General features: G+C 33.4%; 2 protein-coding genes and 1 long non-coding RNA gene across 3 annotated transcripts in view; all 3 read right to left on the minus strand.

The window, feature by feature from the left end:
- LOC128227079 (uncharacterized) overlaps positions 1-3,193 on the minus strand; it is a 5,932-nt gene extending 2,739 nt beyond the window's left edge. Inside the window, exons 1-6 of the mRNA XM_052937279.1 lie at positions 2,825-3,193; positions 1,763-1,807; positions 1,123-1,206; positions 463-664; positions 244-318; positions 1-61 (exon numbers count right to left, since the gene is read on the minus strand). The exon at positions 1-61 is cut by the window's left edge and continues 17 nt beyond it. Coding sequence (XP_052793239.1) covers positions 1-61; positions 244-318; positions 463-664; positions 1,123-1,206; positions 1,763-1,807; positions 2,825-2,994 — 637 coding nt within the window. The 5' untranslated portion in view covers positions 2,995-3,193. The remainder of the gene's footprint in view (positions 62-243; positions 319-462; positions 665-1,122; positions 1,207-1,762; positions 1,808-2,824) is intronic.
- A 2,508-nt stretch (positions 3,194-5,701) lies between these two features.
- Positions 5,702-10,504, minus strand: LOC128227080 (uncharacterized). The gene is made up of 8 exons (XM_052937280.1): positions 10,259-10,504; positions 8,898-9,017; positions 8,056-8,139; positions 7,820-7,903; positions 7,405-7,606; positions 7,174-7,251; positions 6,656-6,733; positions 5,702-6,565 (listed from the first exon to the last, which is right to left on the minus strand). Exons 1-8 carry the CDS (start codon positions 10,405-10,407, stop codon positions 6,215-6,217), a joined length of 1,146 nt encoding a protein of 381 aa, XP_052793240.1. The 5' UTR covers positions 10,408-10,504; the 3' UTR covers positions 5,702-6,214.
- A 5,818-nt stretch (positions 10,505-16,322) lies between these two features.
- On the minus strand, positions 16,323-19,311 carry LOC128227081 (uncharacterized). The gene is made up of 3 exons (XR_008259764.1): positions 18,455-19,311; positions 17,682-17,810; positions 16,323-17,375 (listed from the first exon to the last, which is right to left on the minus strand). It is a non-coding gene; the product is annotated as an uncharacterized LOC128227081 (long non-coding RNA).
- Between the last annotated feature and the right edge of the window lie 1,071 nt (positions 19,312-20,382).

The raw sequence follows: 20,382 nt of genomic DNA on the forward strand, positions 1-20,382 counted from the left end.
TTGGTACCATCGAAGATTTCTTTCTGCTGTCTTTCAGTGTTTTCAAAGTTTCTGGTGTACCCTTTAATAAAGAACACAAGCAAATTAAATATTAGCGTGAAGAGTGTAAATCGTTTTCAAATTTACTTATACATAAATAACAACAGGTTTGTACCATTCCTCTGCAAATCCACAGGCCAAATTACATTATCAAAATCATATTTATGACATTTGTTTTGCTGTAATATTATAGATTTTTACTACCTGAAACTCTTTCAATATTTTTCTTAATTGATCCAAGCTGCTTGAAGCCTTTTCCTCACAGGTTTGGAATATATTCTGAAAGACACGTTCAAATTACATATCTTTTGTCGAGACATTACTAAATTTGACTTAAATGTAATTTGCAGATTACTGGCAACATTTGCAATTATATGCGTTTCTTGTTAATTCAATGATACATTGTATTCAAGTTATACATACAACAAATAAGCCCAATATCCATGTTATAGTTTCTTTGTTTTTCCATTTCAGAGTTTTCGTCAACCCTTCGTAACATTCAGTCCACTGATTGTCATAGAGTTCCGAGTATCTTTCAGCCAGTTTGGTTGGTCTGTTTTTGTCGCTCAGGTCGGCAATGTTCGGGTTTGAGTCGGTCACCTGCGCACTTATTACAGCACTCAGCCTGAAATGACAGTGTATTGTAAGAATACTTTAAACAGTTATGACCTACTATTTCCCCTCTATGGGATCTAGTATCTTTATTATTATACAAAACAAATTTACATTGATAAAGAAACACAAAGTGAGTAACTTCCTTTGTTTTAAAAGTAATAAAACATCAAATGAAAAAGTAGGAACAGTTTACAGTCAGTCTTGTTTTACAAGGGAATAAGGTGTTGGTAAAATAAAATCAATCTGTGTGATGCAAACAAACAAACTCAGAGCAAGTGAAGCGCCTGATTTTCACCTGTTTTATAAGCGTCTGTCGACTCGATCTATAGGAAATTCCAATTGTCTAATTTTAGACCCACGCGAGAGTTACATAATTATAACACCCGGTGAAATGATGTGTCGAATACGAGAAATTAACATGGACAAGTCACGTGAGGTATAATAAATCTGAAGGGAAAACTGCCAAACCTTGTCCTCATTTCTTCTAATTCTTTTTCCAGGACCTCTTTGTCAGATGTCAGAGCCTGAATATGGCTCTGATCTTCTTCAATCCTGAAATCATCAAGCGTATGGAATGGACTGATAAGGATTAAAACATGTTAATGTTGTCAATGGAAATGACGTTTACTCGAAATCTACCTAAATTCTACATTTACCGAGCAAACTTGACCATAACGTTTTATAACAAATGTTATTTGCGTATACATGTGCAACATGTTCAGCAGATCTTCTATTTATTTTTCAAGTTTTTGATAAAAGCGCGCCAAATTAAATGCGAACATAACATCATTTTCGGAAATGACGCAGTTCAAGTCTCGTCGCAGCCTTGTGCGCGCTGACGTTTGATTTTGGAGTGAGTGCAGACTAAAATTTCTTAACAGTGAAAAATCTCTATTAAGGTTTATATTAAAGGTGTGTAAAGTTATGTTCCTTTCAAAAATATTATGATATATAAGAAAACCATGAATACAAAAATATATAAGAACTAGAGATCATTGAAATAAACGTTAGTAAATAAGAGTTTACAGCCAAATGGATATTCAATTTGACGTGTGGTGATGGATTAGAATACCATTAACAGTTGTAGTATGTAAAAGCAAGTACGAACCTGTATCTAAGATCTCCATCTTCGTGTCTATGCCGTCTTATTTGCCTACAGTGGAAATAATAGTTAGTGCTACTCTGCAACATTTTAAATTGCAATAGTTGTTTTTTTATAAGTGTTCGATTTTATATACATGTAATTACTATATGACAATTAGAAATTCGAAATAGTCATAGGAATGAAATTAGAACTTAACAACATTTGTCTGAACAAAAAAATAAAATAAACAAAAGTGCTCTGTATCAATTTTTATAATTATTGGCAAAAGTGATATCAATTGTAAAAAGTTGTATATTAATTACAAAGCATTTAAGTTCTGCAAGCCATTGTTTAATTACCCCCGTGCCAAAGAGCAGGCATATATTCCCCAAAAAAGATAATTCAAGAGGTTGTAGCAATACAAATGTGTAATAACAAATTAATCCATCTTACTACAAATCAAATAAGGTTTCCAATAGCCAACATACTAAATTGTGTACCTATGTTGAAGCTGCACTCTAACAGATTTACTGTTTTCACAACTTTTTTATATTTCGTCTTGGAATGAGCAAGTTTTTGCGTAAATATCTGCAAACCAGTGGAGAAAGACTGTTGACAAAAGATCAGATCGCAGATTTTCATATTTTCGTTCGAAAATTAATGTTTTATGGCTAAAAGCGTTACTAATGGTTTAAGAAAAATGCAAAAAAAACATCTGTTTTGAAACTTTAATATAAAAATCTGCGATCTATTTTTGTCAGCAGTCTTATATTACTGGTTTGCATGCATTTTCGCAAAAATGTGCTCGTTCAAGACAAAAAATAAAAACAGCTGTCAAAACGTGTAATCTGTGTGACTGCAGCTTTAAAACATTGATATTATATTTGGACTAGGCAGTTGCATTATAGTCCACATAATACTTATAAGACAGAAACTCTGTTTGATTATCATCTTTTTCAAATTATATGCAAGATAACTATGCTCCTCCCGTTTTAACCATCTTTTCAGCATTATCTGCCTTGCAAAATAAAACGAAATATTCGTACCCACTGTGTGAAAACGAAAACCGAAAGTCGGCAAGATTACCCTGCAAATGGCTGTCTGTTAACCGGAAGAGTATCTATCGGTTCTGCAATGAGTCTTTGTGTCAATGAGTCTTCATCATCTTGGTATTCGTTTGTACAGAAGCGAATGCAGCATAGAAAACAAAAACCACTTCCTTGTTCTTTTTCTTCCGGGTTCACTGAATGGGGCATTTTGAATGTCAAACTGATAAAATTACGTGGCCAAATGCTCTTATTTTCAACCTAATAATTTATTCACAAACATATTCCATAATGTTTAATTCAAACAGTCATAATAGTTTAATTTGTAAAAGGAAGAGCAATATTTCACATCTTAAAGGACACCCATTTTACTTCCGTACAGCGAATAGAGATTTCAAGTTGACATAAATAAACTGCTATAAGGTTGATATTTCAATACCCGTTAAGTATGTAATGCGGAGATAAGTTCATGCATTTACAATGCTGTATTTCATTATTTATCATATTTAGAAATAAAACTATAGATATTCCATTCCATTCGTCTTTTTATATAATACGTTCAAAAACCTATATGTTCTTGAAAAAGGGTAGAAACATTAAATACAGACATATTTTTATCAGGCTGTCTTTGCAAAAATCAATGCAGATATATTTAGCGTGATACCATGAACTTCATTATTATTGCATTTAGTGAAACCCCGCATTGATTTATATGTGTATTTTTATCCCTAAAATATCTCATTTTTACCATATCTAATCATTTCGAAAGCGCATATCGCTGTGTAAAATGATAAGCTTACTCCGTCCACGGCACTTACCTAATATTTTCTATATCCATTCATTCGTCTTCGTAAAGAATGCGTAATGTTTAAAAACCTAATTGATCTTGAAAAGTCGTGAACAATATGATTTTCAAGTACATGTGCTCGCTGATATGTTACATTCGTAAAATAAATTAATGAAACTCATATTCGAATCGGCAGTAATTGGTAAGGAAGTTTTGTAAACGGTTGGTATAAGCACAGAATGCTAAGAACAATTTTTGAGCTTAGAACCAAATTGGAAAAGGAGATTTAAATTAAAATGTAGTTTTATAAAATCATTGCCAAAATGACAGTTTAATTTTTGATGGGCAAAGGGCAACACCTTTATCTGTCAGTCATTTTGTCAGAAGAATATATTATAAATTTTATAATATTGCCATAGTTTTGCTGACGTCGGCTGCTGTGCCGTTGACGAAGCGGTGTTTAACGTTAGAGTTGGCTACAACTTTGAAACAGAATAAACTTTTGACAAACCGTAAATGCGTAGCTTCAAATATCTGATCCAGTTATTGTTTAGGTATACACATGGAACGACATCGGGAAAAAGAAAGTATCAAACAGCAAATGGGCTTACCCGGTTTAACACATTGGTTCTTTCATTCGTGGGTCAGCATAATAACAAAACTAAGCGTTGGTTTGAAGGAGAAATCAAAGAAAGTCAATCAATAATGTTTCTGCAACTAAATTTGTGACAACTAAACAATTTGTAAATATCGCAATTTGATATTTGCACGATGCTAGTAAACAGAGAAGGTATTTGTATCAAATATTACAGCAATCATACCAATAAGAAAATTAGATTGTTAGTTTATAAAAACTGATTAATGTCGCCGGTCATTTTATGTTTAATAAGATGATTATTGTTTCAACACATTGATTTCCAGTATGCCGACATGCAGAATATTCAACTAAATGCTGATGGAAATTATATTAAAAGTTCTAGCTAAAGGGAAGTATCTATATGAGGATATATGTAGTTTAGTGTAGAACTGAGGTATTCCTGATGTTTCCGAATTACCTCCCCTATAAATCAATTATACAAAGAGAGGTCCTTCAGAGGCACAAAACTAGCTGTCGCAGCTTGATTGAAACTGTTCAATGATAGTTATAGCAAGTGTAACTTTATGAATGGTACTACGCTTGAGTGTGTTCATTTACGTATATGTATTCCTCAAGTTCACCTCAATTTCCATTCCTTAACTGCCTTTCGTCCATTGCGACTGTTTTCCGATGAAGGCAACATCATCGGACATGTTCGGATCACGAATCATCGCATATTAATTTGCATGCATTCTCATTCATCAGATGTTTGATAATGGCCAATCTAACGCATAGTATCATCGCTCTGGTGTACGAGAATGTGTACATGTAAATTAAAAATCAGCATGTAAGAAAGGGTTCATAATATGTTAAATGTATTTTTGTCATTTTTACGTGACGTTATTTGATAAACTGTTTCCGGTTTCGTTTGGGTCGTTCTATTTACAGAATGGGTGAGAAAAAATCACTGTAAGATTTTCTTAACTGCAATGAAGTACTTTTTAACAGTACTTTAATATAATAATGAGCTATTGGTGTAAATATAAGTAATGATTTGTGTGATTTATATTATAATCGGGGATATGAGCGCAGTCGGGCTGGTTAATGTACGAAGGACTCAACACACCTTAACCAGCCCAACTGCGTTTATACCCCGATAATGACATCAATCTTGCAATTCATTCCTTAATGATTGAAGCGCAGTTGTATCGATATTTGTCAAAAGGCAGCCAATTCACTGCAGATCATTTCCTCATGTCTCCAAATTTCAAGATTTACAGTAAACTCCAAAAACAATGAACTCCTCTGGATCCTTCAGAAGTATCATTATTTCCGGAGTCCCTTATATCCGAATAACGAACTAACTCATTTTACATGGATTGTTTATAAAACGAACTGATTAATATAACGAACAAGACTCCTTTCGAATGTTAAATTATTGAATCCATATTTCATGACATTATTTATTTTCAGATAATTCATGGTCATATTATTCAGAAAGTAATTCCCATTATAAACTCTGTGTCAGCCATTGCACTCACAAAATGAATTCATGTTAGAAAGTTGCTTTATTCTAATGGTAACATTTAATTGAATTGATTACCCATTATTAATATTCCATAAAATGTATGCCATAAAATGCCATTGTATAACAACAGTTATTCCTTACGCATGTTCGTGTTTTGGGTCTCAAAGAATATAAACACAACTGAATTATTATTTACAATAAATAAACACAAAATTCATATAACCAGAGATTTTGAATACATAAATACTAATGTTTTAACAAAGATAATAGAACGTTTTTATAAGAAACAATGTTACACAAATTAATGATAGGATATTTAATTCAATATCATTTCTATTAGAGTATGATCCCAAACGCATTCGCTCTTAAACTGTGTGATCTCAATTGTTTCAGTGTTTTCTCCACTGCCTTCTATTATTGATCGTTTTCTTCACTTTGCATTTGACCAACAAACCCCTGTGCTATGCCTTTCGATAACAAAGGACCTTATTTAATGCAATTTCACTTTTAGTAGAAAATGAATCCAAACACCTTGGCTCTAAAGTTTTGTGCTCTCAGGAGTGTCTTCACCACTGTCTTTTATCATTGTTTGGTTTTCTTCACTTTGCCTTTCTTCAACCAATCCCTGTGCTATGCCTTTCGATAGCAAAGGACCTTTTATTGTGAGAAACAACACAGGCCAAACGACATAGTCAACCAGTTTGCCTTTCTGTGTGTAATACTTGTAATGGTTGGTGTCCAGCGTTTGCCCATGCGTGTTGACGGAAGTGTCCACATAAACTGGTGGGTCTTGTACAGCCATCAGCCAGCAAAGCTCAACACTTTCGTTGATAAAATTCTCTGCTATGTCGATAGCTTGTTTATTCTCGGCAAAACGACCGTCCAATTTCTAGTAAAACAAACAATCATTTTTTAGTCTCAGCATTATTTTTTTATCAAAACCAACAAAATTCAATAAATAAATAGATGAATAACTTACAGCCGTAATCTGGTCCTTGGGTACCATCGAAGATTTCTTTCTCTTGTCTTTCAGCGTTTTCAAAGTTTCTGTAGTACCCTTTCAAATTGGATAAATACATTTAATATACGAAAAAAAATGTTTTGTTTTATAGTAAACATTTACAAACTGTCTTTATGTATAATAATCAATCTCAACTAAAATCACATTACAGTGTCATAAACAGAGAATATTTTCCTTCACATAAACAAGACTTTATATTCAATATCCTACAGCATTGAACCGTTATTCCTCCATAACTTTAGCAATTAATTGTTTAAACCTTGGTAAATTGGTTTTGGTTTTTGGTTTGGTCATAGTTAGAAAAGATGTTAATTGATTGGCCGATATATATCAAAATTAAAATTATTCGCCTACAATTTTTTAAGTGTGGAACTAGCAAAATGTAAGTAGCCAAGTTTAGTTTAGGACCGCAGGTTCACATGTATCGTTTATGTTTATAAAAAAACTATATTTTTACAATAATAGTTTATTCTTACTGACTGAAACTCTTTCAATATTTTTCTTAATTGCTCCAAATCCTTGGAAGCTTTTTCCTCACACGTTTGGAATATATTCTGAAAGAAACATCCTTATTTAGAATGTATTAATTATCTCAATTGTGTAAACATTATTGTTCATTTGAATATCTTTTACAAATTCCTCGCGATTGTCAACTGCATTTCGTACGTCCTTGTTACAAAGATACATCTGATAGCAATTATGCGTACAATAAATAAGCCCAATATCCATTTCATAGATTCTTTGTCTTCCCATTTCAGAATATTCGTCAACCCATCGTAACATTCGGTCCACTGATTATCGTAGAGTTCCGAGTATCTTTCAGCCAGTTGGGTTGGTCTATGCTTGTCGCTCAAGTCGGCAATATTTGGGTTTGAGTCGGTCACCTGCGCACTTATTACAGCACTCAGCCTGAAGTGATATTTTACATAACTGTTCAAATCTGTAGCGTTCTTGCCTTGGTATCCTGTTATAACCCTTTACCACATATTATTAATTGATAATGTCAATTCATACTACTAGAAATTAGTAAAACATACGAACGTTATAAAAAAAACATTTTAAATATTTTGATATATTTTAAGACATTGTTATAAGAGTGTATAAAACTAGCAACTACATAACCTTGTCCTCAGTTCTTCTAACTCGTGTATCAAGCCCTCTTTCTCAGAAAAAAGAGTCTGTCTTTCCACCTGTTCTTCTTCAATCCTGAAATGTTTCACATAAATATATCTATTGGAATGTAAGGTTCTAGAATATATAGGATTTGTCGTTCGACTGACAAACGATTGCCTGGGAATAAAAGTTTTATATTTAAACATCGACGATATCATTTTAAAATAGCCATTAAAATGTTCTACCTGTTCTGTAGCTTTTTTACTTCAGTTTCAAGGCGTTCTTTGTCATATTTAAGCGATTGTATTGTTGGCTTATTATATTCGTTTCTGAAATTGGAAAACACATCATTTTTCAAGATTATGCTTACCTGCAAAGTAGTTTCAATATATTAGGTTATTGTTGACATGTATGACTTTTTATACAACGGAAACAGTCATTCGAAAGGGCAACTTTTAAAATTAGTCACCTTATTAAATCACAAATGAAGCCTTTAAAGACATTTAAATAGAAATAGTGGGTTTGGTCTATAGCATTTTTAGGAAATAAAAACTTAGGATAAAATTTGTTGAAAAGTGATAACCGCTTATCGATTTTTTAACCTCAAAATCGGTTATTCATAAGTGATGGTATATGTATAAAGCGAACAATGGTATAGAAAATATATATTCTTATACCTCAATTTTGTCTACAATGATATGATCCCATTACCCTAAAAAGAGATATTTTGACTTTCAGAAACATGTTCAAACTTTTTGAAACGTGACCAAGCGAAAATTCACTGTCAGGTCATGCGACCGCAGTGATATTTTGAATGTCATATAAGGGCAAATAACTGCTTCGATATTTTAGCTAAATCATGACGTGATTGCCTCCCTTATACACATACAGCAGTGACGTCACTATTCATATATATTTGAAAGAAGAAGAAGGTTTAAATAACATTATTTGCAAATTAAAATCAAATCTCATCAATAAAATAACAGTGTTCTTGCTAAAATAAGATTGTAACGAAACAGACGAAACGACGGACAAACAGACAATGCGTTTTTTAAATGCCGCCCTTCGGAAAAGGATAAAATACAACCGTTGCCCAGGAATCCATGATCGAATCGTTTGCTCGAATTTAGAGTGTCTCTTCTTGATTGGCGATGGTGATGGCGATGGTAACATTGGTGGTGTTGTTCCGTACATCGATTCTTTGTCCCTACATGCAACAAATACAATTATAAAATTGCAATATGTATAATTGATCAGAGTAATACAGGCAAACATAGGTTCTAAGTGTGTCGACTGCACACTAAACAATGAGTAAATCATTATAATTGAAAACATCTTTATATTTGCTTTTATATATATATCATTGCGCCTCATAATTCACCAGGTCATTGCGTTTATTTATCAAATCTCATATCACGAATACATGTATAAATGAGTATGATAACGTTCGTATATCAAATGAGATACTTACGTAATACAAACGTTATACATATTGAATGTTGAACCGAAATATCGATAACACCGAGAGTTTTTGGACTCTAATAACAGAACGTAAAGCTAAAATATCAGGTTATATTACGGTAATTACTCAAGTTTCTACAAAAGCAAAATTATATGATGGATAGAGATAATAAGATAATTTCAAAAAATGCCACAGGTGCAGAATATCAGAAGTTAATGATTCAATTATTAACAACTTGTATTTGTATTGTTTCATTAAGTATATGTTATTGTTTATTTGGAGGTATTTATGGCAAATAAATGTTCATACCTTGCACAGTTTGAAGAACACTTTCTTTTCATAACGAGCTCCAAATAAATGATATACTATACAACATTGCACGACCCTTTCAGCCGGACATGTTTTCGACATTCCCGTTGAAATATGTTTTGTCATTTCAACATGCGTACTATTTTACATACTGTTTTTCCTTTGTTTATTAAGCTGAAATAACTTGTCCATATAATAAATGTTTGATTAAATTTCTTTTTACCGAATTCAAGATGCTGTTCCTGTAATTTGTTTTGTTTTTCGTTCAAGAAATCTCATAAATGCTTGTTAGTTGTTAGTGTCAGCCAGTGCGACGTCATAAATTAATGTTATACAAGACTTAGCCCATAACTTAATCCCAATTGTAAAGATTCAAAATAACATCTTTATTATTTAATGATGCATTTGCAGGTAAAAATAGATGTTGATTGTGTTTTTTGGCTAATAGACGACGAGCCTTATCACATGTAAGCCAAGTTCTTGCCTTTTCTGATGGTGCATAAAGAACTATTGAGAAAATTGACATTTGTCACGTTTTATATTACTTTGGTATACGTGTGTATACGATTAACAATCGCATACTGCGTTTGTTTGTTTTTTACAATTCTTACTTCGTACACAATCACAGTATTGACTCAGTTCACATTTATTCCTATAAAAAGTGTAGGTAAACTTACTTTGAATGCTGATCATCGTCATCGATTAAAGATGACGTCTCTGATTCATTAAACGAATCTTTGTTCTTCCTGTTATAACCACAAAGGTTTAACAATTTGTCCCTAAAGTCACCACCACAACAACACAGCTTGTTAATGACGTTGCCCATGTTTTGTCCACACCATGCAATAAGCCAATGATGTTAACAGCGGTGTATGAAGAAGACTCGTTAAGTCAGCCTTCTTCACCAACAATCTCCGGTTTCATTTCTGATCAAGGAGGTCGTTTAATATAGTGAAATAGTAAACTCGCTTACTGATAACGGAATATTATTGTTTATCGTAGTTGCGAATTTAGTAGTCTGTACCCGGTGTGGATCATTCTCTCAGTTCTCTTATCTAAAAAAAATGCACATACAACCTTTCCGATTAAGTCGTCAAGTAAATCAAAAACATTAACATTAAATGTAAAATGGCCATTATGATCAGAAGCTGATTAGGAGCGAGTTAGATAAAAAAAGCGCTTAAAGCAATGTGTGTATTTTGGGTTGAGACACAAGCGGTCATGCTTTTGAATGTACGACCAGTATTCCACCTACACGCTTACGACATCATTTGTAGTCCACATCCGTGTAACGTATCTGCAATTCAAAGGAGAAACCGTATTGCATGCACCTACAAAGATAACAAACAACAACGTCATACATGAAGTTTTTTAATAGCATTTTATTTTAAACGACGCATAAATTTCGGAAAATAAAGCTTTAGCTTAAAAATGTGCATGATAGAATAGGCTTTATTAACATGTTTCATAAATAACAAATGTTCTAATTAAGCATTCGCTTTTGAACAAAACACACCACAGACAAACAAAACTGCTCAAACATAGATTTGATGTTATATTATCTATCAAATCACTTTTTAAATTGTATGACTTTCTAGTATCAACACATGTTTTGAACGAAAGCAAATGTACCGACATTCAGCTTCAAGTTCAAGCCATCGATTGAAAAACAGGCTTTCCATTTTTCTCATTTTTCTCATAAACGGTTAGTAAAGTTCATTTTCGACGTTTTATCTTACTTAAAACATATGCAACTTTTTAAATATCAAAATATTACTTTTAGAAACATTTATTGGTCCAAAAGTGATGAATTTATCTTAACTATCTTTGATTTTTGGACGGTGCCCTTCAGGGCCCGTCCTAAGTAGGCACATCAGCCGATCCAACTACCAGCCAAAGCACGCCAGTGCGCTCAGTAAATAGTTCGTATCATTGTTTTGAATACACAGCTGATTTAAAGTGGCTGTTACATAGTTTCTTTCTAAAATATCTGGGCGAATAGTGAGAGAAGTGGGTCATGTATAATTTATTGACAATAGGTACTCAAATCAAATATTTATATTGATAAATCATTTCGCCAATATCGACAACTACATGGAAATAGTTCCACTACATTAATACAAAACTGCATTCGGAACTCCTCGGCCATTTTATCGAAAAAATGGCCGAAGAGCTCCGAATGATCAGCTGACATGAAAAATAAATCAGTAAATGTTTCGAACTGAATACTGAAGTACATTGTTGCTAAACAGAATTAATTCAATAATAATTAATTGAATAACATCATCACCTTATGGTCATATTGGCTGAATTTAACGCAATACAATTAATGACTGGTGAAAGGTCACCAACTACTAAAAGTAAGTTGCAGTAAAACACGGAAATACGAACTTAGTGAAAATCCAAAAAATAATAACGTCGTTTTGCTTCGTGCAATTAGTAGATGTTAATAATTGTTGCAAATATTGATGTGAAAAATAATGATTATAACTCGAAACAACTTGCATTCTGTGTCACAGTTGTCATCTTTCTTCATAAAACATATTATATTACAGTACAGTAGGGTATTTCTTTAAAATTGTGATATTAATGCACCAGTCAATTGTAACCACAGCCACCCCAGGTCCGGGGATATACAGGGAATAGCTGGTGAAATGGATCATGTTTTTGCTTTTCAGGTGGGGGGTGAATGCGGTGGTTTTGTCTGCTTTAAATATAGCGGGTAATTGGCCTTACCTAGGGTCCCCGGGGTGGAGGGACTTTGGCGGGGATTTTACCAACTGTTTGTCCCCGCATGGCATGGAATTTAGCCGGTGTTGGCTGTACAGTGTACTGAAAGTCAAAGTCCCCGCTATTCCCCAGATCTGGGATGGGGGCGTTACAATTGACTGACCAGTGCATAATTTGGTTCCCTTTATGCCATGTTGATCTGATTCATACCATGGTAAAATATGTTCTTCAACTTCAATATTAAACACTGCATTGCAAAATAGAAACACAAAGGTTTCACATAATTTATCTTGAGCCAATATCATTGTTTAATCACACAACTGTGTATAATTATATAAGTGTTTCATTAAACACTTATTCTGATCAGCTTCTGTCAACATAGCATTGCCATTTTGGAACTATCTAGCTGATGCGCGTCATCTTGAAGCTTAATATACATCAAGTCGAAAATTATAGAAGTGTTCACTACGGGACGTGCCATATCAAAAATGGTAAAAAATCATTCAATGTACAATTATTTGAACTAAATAAACTTAGTGCTTGAAATGTCATTATTGGCTAGGAGAAAAAGTTGGATGTGGATTCAGTCTGACAGCCTGTGATTTTGTTTTCAATCAGAAAGAAATTTTGCAATTTTAACATGGCCATGTTTTGACATGCTTGCACAGTCTGTGAATTGTGATCACAATTGTGCTTGGTTAATTTTGTTGTAATGCGTATATCTTGGACTTGACATATTTCTTAGTTACAGCATGGCCTGTTCCAAAGGATAAAGCATTTGGAAATGTCAGTTCAAACCTGACAAATTTGAAATTCTTTTCCTTAATTCCTTAAACACCCTATTTATTAAAAACTTGTTTTAATAGATGTTTATGGATAAAAAGAATCTAAATTTGAACATGAATTTGTTAAGAAATAATGTGCCCTTAAAGCTGAACTCATATCTTGGACTTGACATATTTCTTAGTTACAGCATGGCCTGTTCCAAAGGATAAAGCATTTGGAAATGTCAGTTCAAACCTGACAAATATGAAATTCTTTTTCTTAATTCCTTAAACACCCTATTTATTAAAAACTTGTTTTAATAGATGTTTATAGATAAAAAGAATCTAAATTTGAACATGAATTTGTTAAGAAATAATGAGCCCTTAAAGCTGCACTCTCGCAGATTGACTATTGGAAAGAGCGAATTATTGCGTAAATATGTGCAAACCAATGCTATTAGATATCTGACAAAATATCAGATCTTAGATTTTCATATTTACGTTCAAAAAATGATGTTTAATGGCTTAAACTGATACTAACGTTTAAAGAAAAAATGCATAAAACATCAAATTTTGAACTTAAGTATAAGAATCTACGATCTGATTTTTTGTCAGCAGTCTTATATTACTGGTTTCCATGGATTTTCGCAAAAAATGGCTCGTTCCAAGACAAAAAATAAAGAAGTTGTCAATACTTTCAATCTGCGAGAGTGTAGCTTTAACAACAAAAATAGAATAAACCTACAATTAAGCAAATGAAATTTCAGATAGGCATAAATGAAGTGCTATCCTTAATCATTAACAATTTCATTCTTAAAGTTTGTTTTTTCCTCAGCCTACTGTCACTCACCTGATGCACAATCCCTGCATAAGATTTTACGATGACAATGAATTAGACAATGAGGTTGTATTCTAAGTCAATTAAATGACCTAAATTAACTAGCTTAATGATTAAGAAGGGCTTATTATCAGCAATCACTCCACCCATTCTTAATAATGTTTTGTCATAAAGAATTTTTTTCGCGTTTTTTATTTACTTGTATACTTTATATCCAGTTAAATACAGCCATCACATTTTTTTCTCCTAAACACACATGGGGATATCAATATTACATTGGTCAATTTCTATTGGTCGAAATAAATATTGCGACTCCAATGTGTATGCACCACCGCTGTTGGTCAAGGACTAAGCGGTGCAACTGGAATGAAATTTTGACCATGGTGTAGTTCTGCAAATAAACATTAACGATGATATTGCCGGGTGACCTTTACATCAACTTTACAAAGCTACGGCATTAAAATGAATATGTTTGGAAAATAAAAATCAAGCTTAGATATTTGGTTTGAAGCATTGTCTAATTGTCCTCACCTAAGAGTGTTCAAATTATGCTCCTATATTCAAGATTAGGTCCCGATGATTTTCTGTGTTTATAAGAGAAAGGACTTAGTTCTATACTTGCAGCAGACCGAACAATGGCACTGTCTATCAGCACTTTCAGTGCTTTGATTAAAGTAGTTCTACGAGTTGCTATTTTCGCTCGTAAGTTTGCAGATCATTTTTTTACTGTTGTTATTTCTGTAATAAATTTCCACATTTCAAAACAGTAAAAATAAAGACGATCTTACACTGAAAAACGCTATGCGTATGACATGATATATGAGTTATTGATACCTTTGATGGATATGGTATATAAATGTATGTTAAAAATCGATTCAAAACAAGGTGACGTGTTAACTTTGACTCATCAGAATAGTTGACCCCGTGATGTTTATCTACAGTATCTACAGACAGTTGGTCATGTTACCACGAAACCGGTCTCTTTTATAATCTGAAATATCAGAGGAAAAGCTCAAACAGCACTTAAATGTCGTTTTAAAAGGCCACCAAAAACTGACCTCAACAGTCCCTTGCCCAGAAAATTCCATCACTCTGCATGTTTATGACACTGGCAAAGAAAATCGGCCAGAAAATATACATGTTCAATTACCCCTCCCGAACATGTGGCGACTGTTTCAAAACACAGTCGTAACCTTAAAGCTCAACCATGACCGTGATTTGCGAAATAATTGTAACACAAATATATAATTGTTTGTCGACTATTCAAGTTTATGCAATAGTTAAACATTTTCTGTTTTGAATTGATATCGATCTACCAAAATGCAAATATTTTTACTATACACATATTGAGTAAATGTTGACAATATTGAGAACTATATTTTGGGACATTTAAATACAGCATGGCTAGTCGGCTGATTTCAATGTGAAAAAACAGCAGATGCACCCTTATTTAAGGTACTTGCTAATTCTAAGGTTATATGTCGTGTTTTGATAGCAATGCAATAGGATAAATATATTACTAGGTAAGTACCGTGGATGTAAAAGGTTTATCTGGCAAGGCAGACGTCCTCCGCCTTGCCAGAAAACTTTCACCATCCACGGTTCTAATTAAACAGCAAATTCGGCTTATACGATTGAGCTCATTTGATTCAAAGAAAGTCAGTCAATTGCTCTTCTGCAACCAAATTTTTAACAACTAAACAATTCGTTAAACTTGCAATTTGATATTTACACGATGCTAGAAGACAAAAAAGGTAGTTGTATCAAATATCACAGCGATCACATCATTAAACAATTAGATTGTTAGATATTCAAACTTATCATTGATTGCCTACTGTCATTTTATGTTTATAACGGCGACTATTGATTCAACACATTGATGTTATGTATGCTGACATACAGAATATTAAACTAAATGCTGATTGAAATAATGTAAAACGTTTTAGCTAAAGGCAAATACGTCTATATGCGAATATATGTCGTTTGGTTTAAACTAACGTGTTTCCGACAATGCTGAATTACCTCACCTATGAATAAATGATGTTTAAGACATGTCCTGCAGGCGTGAGACCACAGTTATTTTTACTATATGTTTCATATAGACACTAACCTGGCTTTTGACTTTATACACACCCCAATTGAAAAACAAGGACATGGCATCTCTAGAACAATTCAAGACACAAAATATAATCACAAGAAAACACCATGTTGACCATTGACCCGACTGTCAAAATTGAGTTCAAATACATAACCCTTCCGCCAGGGAGTCAATCGGCTACAAACAACTAATTTTCAGACTTCCACAAGCTATGATTTTTCCAATATTTACATTGAAAACTATCAAATTCTGCAATAGAGTGTCAAATTCAGTCAAGTTCTCTGCAAAAAGAACATTTTTTGCTTCTTTTTCATTCAATTTTAATGAAATATTGATACTTGAACACAAGCACTCTTTTTTCTGTATTCACATCCGGATCTTGGTCAACGGGGGGCAGATAACTGTGGTATTGAGCCTATTTAAGCAACATTTTTTCAGAAACAGACTTCAAAACTCCTATAGTTCAGCTTCAGGCTATATGCAACACATACTGAAAGTTTGGCAATGATATATCAAACACTAAATGAATGAGACAAGTATTAGCACCTGTGGTATTTTCATAAAAAGCAGAAACAGCCATTTCCCTCAAATGTTAAGCCGCAAACCTTTGAAGAGCCATTATTTCCTTATGCATTGGAATAATTTGACCAAGTAAAGTTTTCCTTGTAGCTTTTAATGGTGTCTATAGAACAGCACCACAAAAATGGCCTGCCTACTCTTTTAAGATTTTTTTCTAAGCAAAATAAGGTTTTTCCACTTCATCGGCTTAGTGTTTTATATAAAAAATGACATAGAGCCAAACTGAAATGCCTCAACTTGTCAAAATTTTGCTTTTCTGGTCCACTTATATACAAAGGTAACAGAACTGTTCAGTTTAACACAAGAAATTTAGTGATCATGTGTTAATAAACTGTCTAAACAACACTATATGCCAAATTGTTGGCTTCCGGGACAAATGGCGCAACAAAGGAAATGGCAAAAAACACACCAAAACTTAAAAATTCATGACAACTGCTAGTGTTTTCATGTATGAGGTGGCTACATGATGTAGAAAATGCAGAGATAGCATTATTATGCCCATTTAAAAAAAAAAATACTTTAAGAATCTGTTTTGAAGGCTAGATTTGGCATTAAATTCAGAGTACAGCACTTCACCATTGTCTATAAGATGCTTATTTACACCTGATTTGCTATAAATCTCACTCATTGGAATCATTTACACACAAACAAGTACTTCAGAGTTGACTAACATCTTCATTCTTCTGAAATATTGGATTCAGAGCTGCATCTCCTGGATTCAGATTGCAGGACTACCGCCTGGGGAAAAGGCCACAGCTAACTGGAGCTTATTGGCACATCATGATCTGCAAGCAAGACACAAAAGCAATGTTTTACACAAATAAAACTATCTGCCACTACTGTTAAAGTTTGAAAAAGGCCTGCAAACACTCATTTGAGGCATACACAACCTTTAATATAGTCATAAATGTGATAAATATGCAGAAAAGTTCATGAATTCAAAGATTTTCAGGACAAATTTAATAGAATATATAGTCTTTTGGACATTTTGCAATCAGTTTTTAACAACTCAAAGGTAAATCTCATCTTATTGAGTACCCAGATGCATTTTGCAAGCATTCAAAGCAGACATGCTTAGAATATCTTCTTACTTGGAGATGGTATTCCTTTCTTGAAAATCCTTGCCGAGAGCCGGTATGGAAAACCACATGAGACCACAGTTTTACCAGCACTGGTTCTTGTCCTTGAAAATTCCTCTGTGGCTACAGCAACCAGGCTGGCTATTAAAATAAGCAATAAATTAGGGGTTTTAAAACATTTATAAAGTATTAAGGTTGTGTTTTTTAATGCATTAAGGGAAAAGGCTCTATTCTTTATGAAAGCTGCTCACTTTTTATTTATTTTGCCTTGAGAAATGTCAAGTTTTTCAATGAATAAACTGAATAAATGAATGAATTAATGAATATATATGAATGATTGATAGAATGAATTAATGAATTAATGAAAGGTGGCATTATTTCTTTAAAATTGGGATCTCATAGTGTTGCTGTGATTGTTAAAGTATATGTTTTCTTGTCCATGAGCTGAAAATCATATGCACACTAAATAAAACATCATTCTGCATCCTATGTGCAGAAAGTTTTGTTTAATTGCTTATAGAATTTGCAATTAATGTAATGTTTGCTTAAAAGAGCAAACAAAATGTGTGAATAGATGCACAATACAGACCAAAGACTGATACAAGTCAGCAGTTTCATTAGAAAATAATATTATTATCAAAGCCACATCAGAAATGATTGACAACATGAAAGAAATTCATTTAGGAATGGAACAAACAGTCTCAATGGGCTTTTATGACCAAACTGTCTCACTTTGTACTTCAGTTTGGATACAATTTTCTAATATATTATCTTGAAGTACTTACAAATTACAGCATGTTGGCAAACACCAAGTACAGCTTGGCCTCTGGTGGGCAGCTTGGTGGGGGGGGGGGCTGTCTGGCTGGTTCTTCAACAGACAGTTCCTCCTGGTTCTGCTTCCTATGTTTAAAAATCCCTCCATTTATACTTTGGAATTGAAAGTGAGGCTTTCATTCATTAGTTACCATCATTTGGAACTATTTCCAAACATTAAATTGAAAGTGAAAGTAGTTTTTTTTAAAAATGTCAAAAATATATAAGAAAATTATATATTATTAATTTATATTATGTAATATAAGATTTTCACATTTCATACTCAAACACCAATATTCTATGGCTAAGCACTGTCAACTGGCCAAATTTCAACCAGATAGCTGTATAAATTAAGAATTTATAACAATTTAAAATATGCCACCCCCTCCAAAAGCTTCCTCTATATCAGGCGTGAGACCACAGTTATTTTTACTATATGTTTCATATAGACACTAACCTGGCTTTTGACTTTATACACACCCCAATTGAAAAACAAGGACATGGCATCTTTAGAACAATTCAAGACACAAAATATAATCACAAGAAAACACCATGTTGACCATTGACCCGACTGTCAAAATTGAGTTCAAATACATAACCCTTCCGCCAGGGAGTCAATCGGCTACAAACAACTAATTTTCAGACTTCCACAAGCTATGATTTTTCCAATATTTACATTGAAAACTATCAAATTCTGCAATAGAGTGTCAAATTCAGTCAAGTTCTCTGCAAAAAGAACATTTTTTGCTTCTTTTTCATTCAATTTTAATGAAATATTGATACTTGAACACAAGCACTCTTTTTTTCTGTATTCACATCCGGATCTTGGTCAACGGGGGGCAGATAACTGTGGTCTTGAGCCTGCAGAGGCGAAAACTAGTTGTCGCTGTTTAATTAAAACCGTCCATTGATAGTTATGGTAAGTGCAACACTTTGAACGCTTCTACGTCCGAGTGGGTAAGTAAATGTTTAACAGAGCTAGGTGTTATCTTTCTTAGTCAAAGAGCAGCAGATTCACTGCATAACACTTCGCCATGTTCCCAAATATTAAGAACCAAAGATGTCCAGTAGAGTCCGAATATAATGAGCTTTTCGGGATCTTTCAGATGTGATCGTTATATCCGGAGTCCCTTATAACCCTAGTTCAAACTAGCTCCTTTTATCCGGATTGTGTTTAACATAAATATACTCGGCAAAAAATGTCATGCGACAACATGTTCCCTAATGATTTTTTCCGGCACTTGAAATATTCATCAATAATGGTATTTATTTTGTGAAAGTACTTTTAATTTTGAACAACTGCATGTACATGTATATTAAAGATAATTCATTGGTTATTCAATTTAAGATAATACGGTTAGAAATGGGTAGGGGTCGACAGTCAAAACTCACAAAATAAAAGTGTTTTTAGATTAACGGAGAAATTGCATAACTTGTTTTGTTCGCATAATTAGTTCCGTTTTACAAAATGAGGATTTCAGTTTGAAATAGGCACAGCTTGTTTTAATTATGTTCGTCCAAACAGCATTTTTGGTAGAAATGAATCGTAACCATTTTTCCGACCTCGACCGGTTAAGTGCTATCGGATTTAAAGAAGCGGGATAGAAAGTTGAAAGCAATGCACAAGGTGCATTGAACACATTTGGGGGTCTTCTTGAACGCCACGTTTCTTTGCGTATAACGCCACATAGCACCCTAGTGGACCTTCGAAGATTCCTTGGACAGGAATGGGATGCGATTCCACAACATGAAATGAAAAAAACTCGTTTATTCAGCAGGAGCCAGAATGATTGAAAGCAGGGACAATTTCGGGGGATATACGCATTATTAACGTTTAAAAAGAGAAAGTGTACGACCTTATTAACAATATAAACTTAAAATAAGGCTTTGAAGCCATGTG

Source organism: Mya arenaria, chromosome 3 (genome assembly GCF_026914265.1).
Source record: "Mya arenaria isolate MELC-2E11 chromosome 3, ASM2691426v1".
Lineage (NCBI taxonomy): Eukaryota > Metazoa > Mollusca > Bivalvia > Myida > Myidae > Mya > Mya arenaria.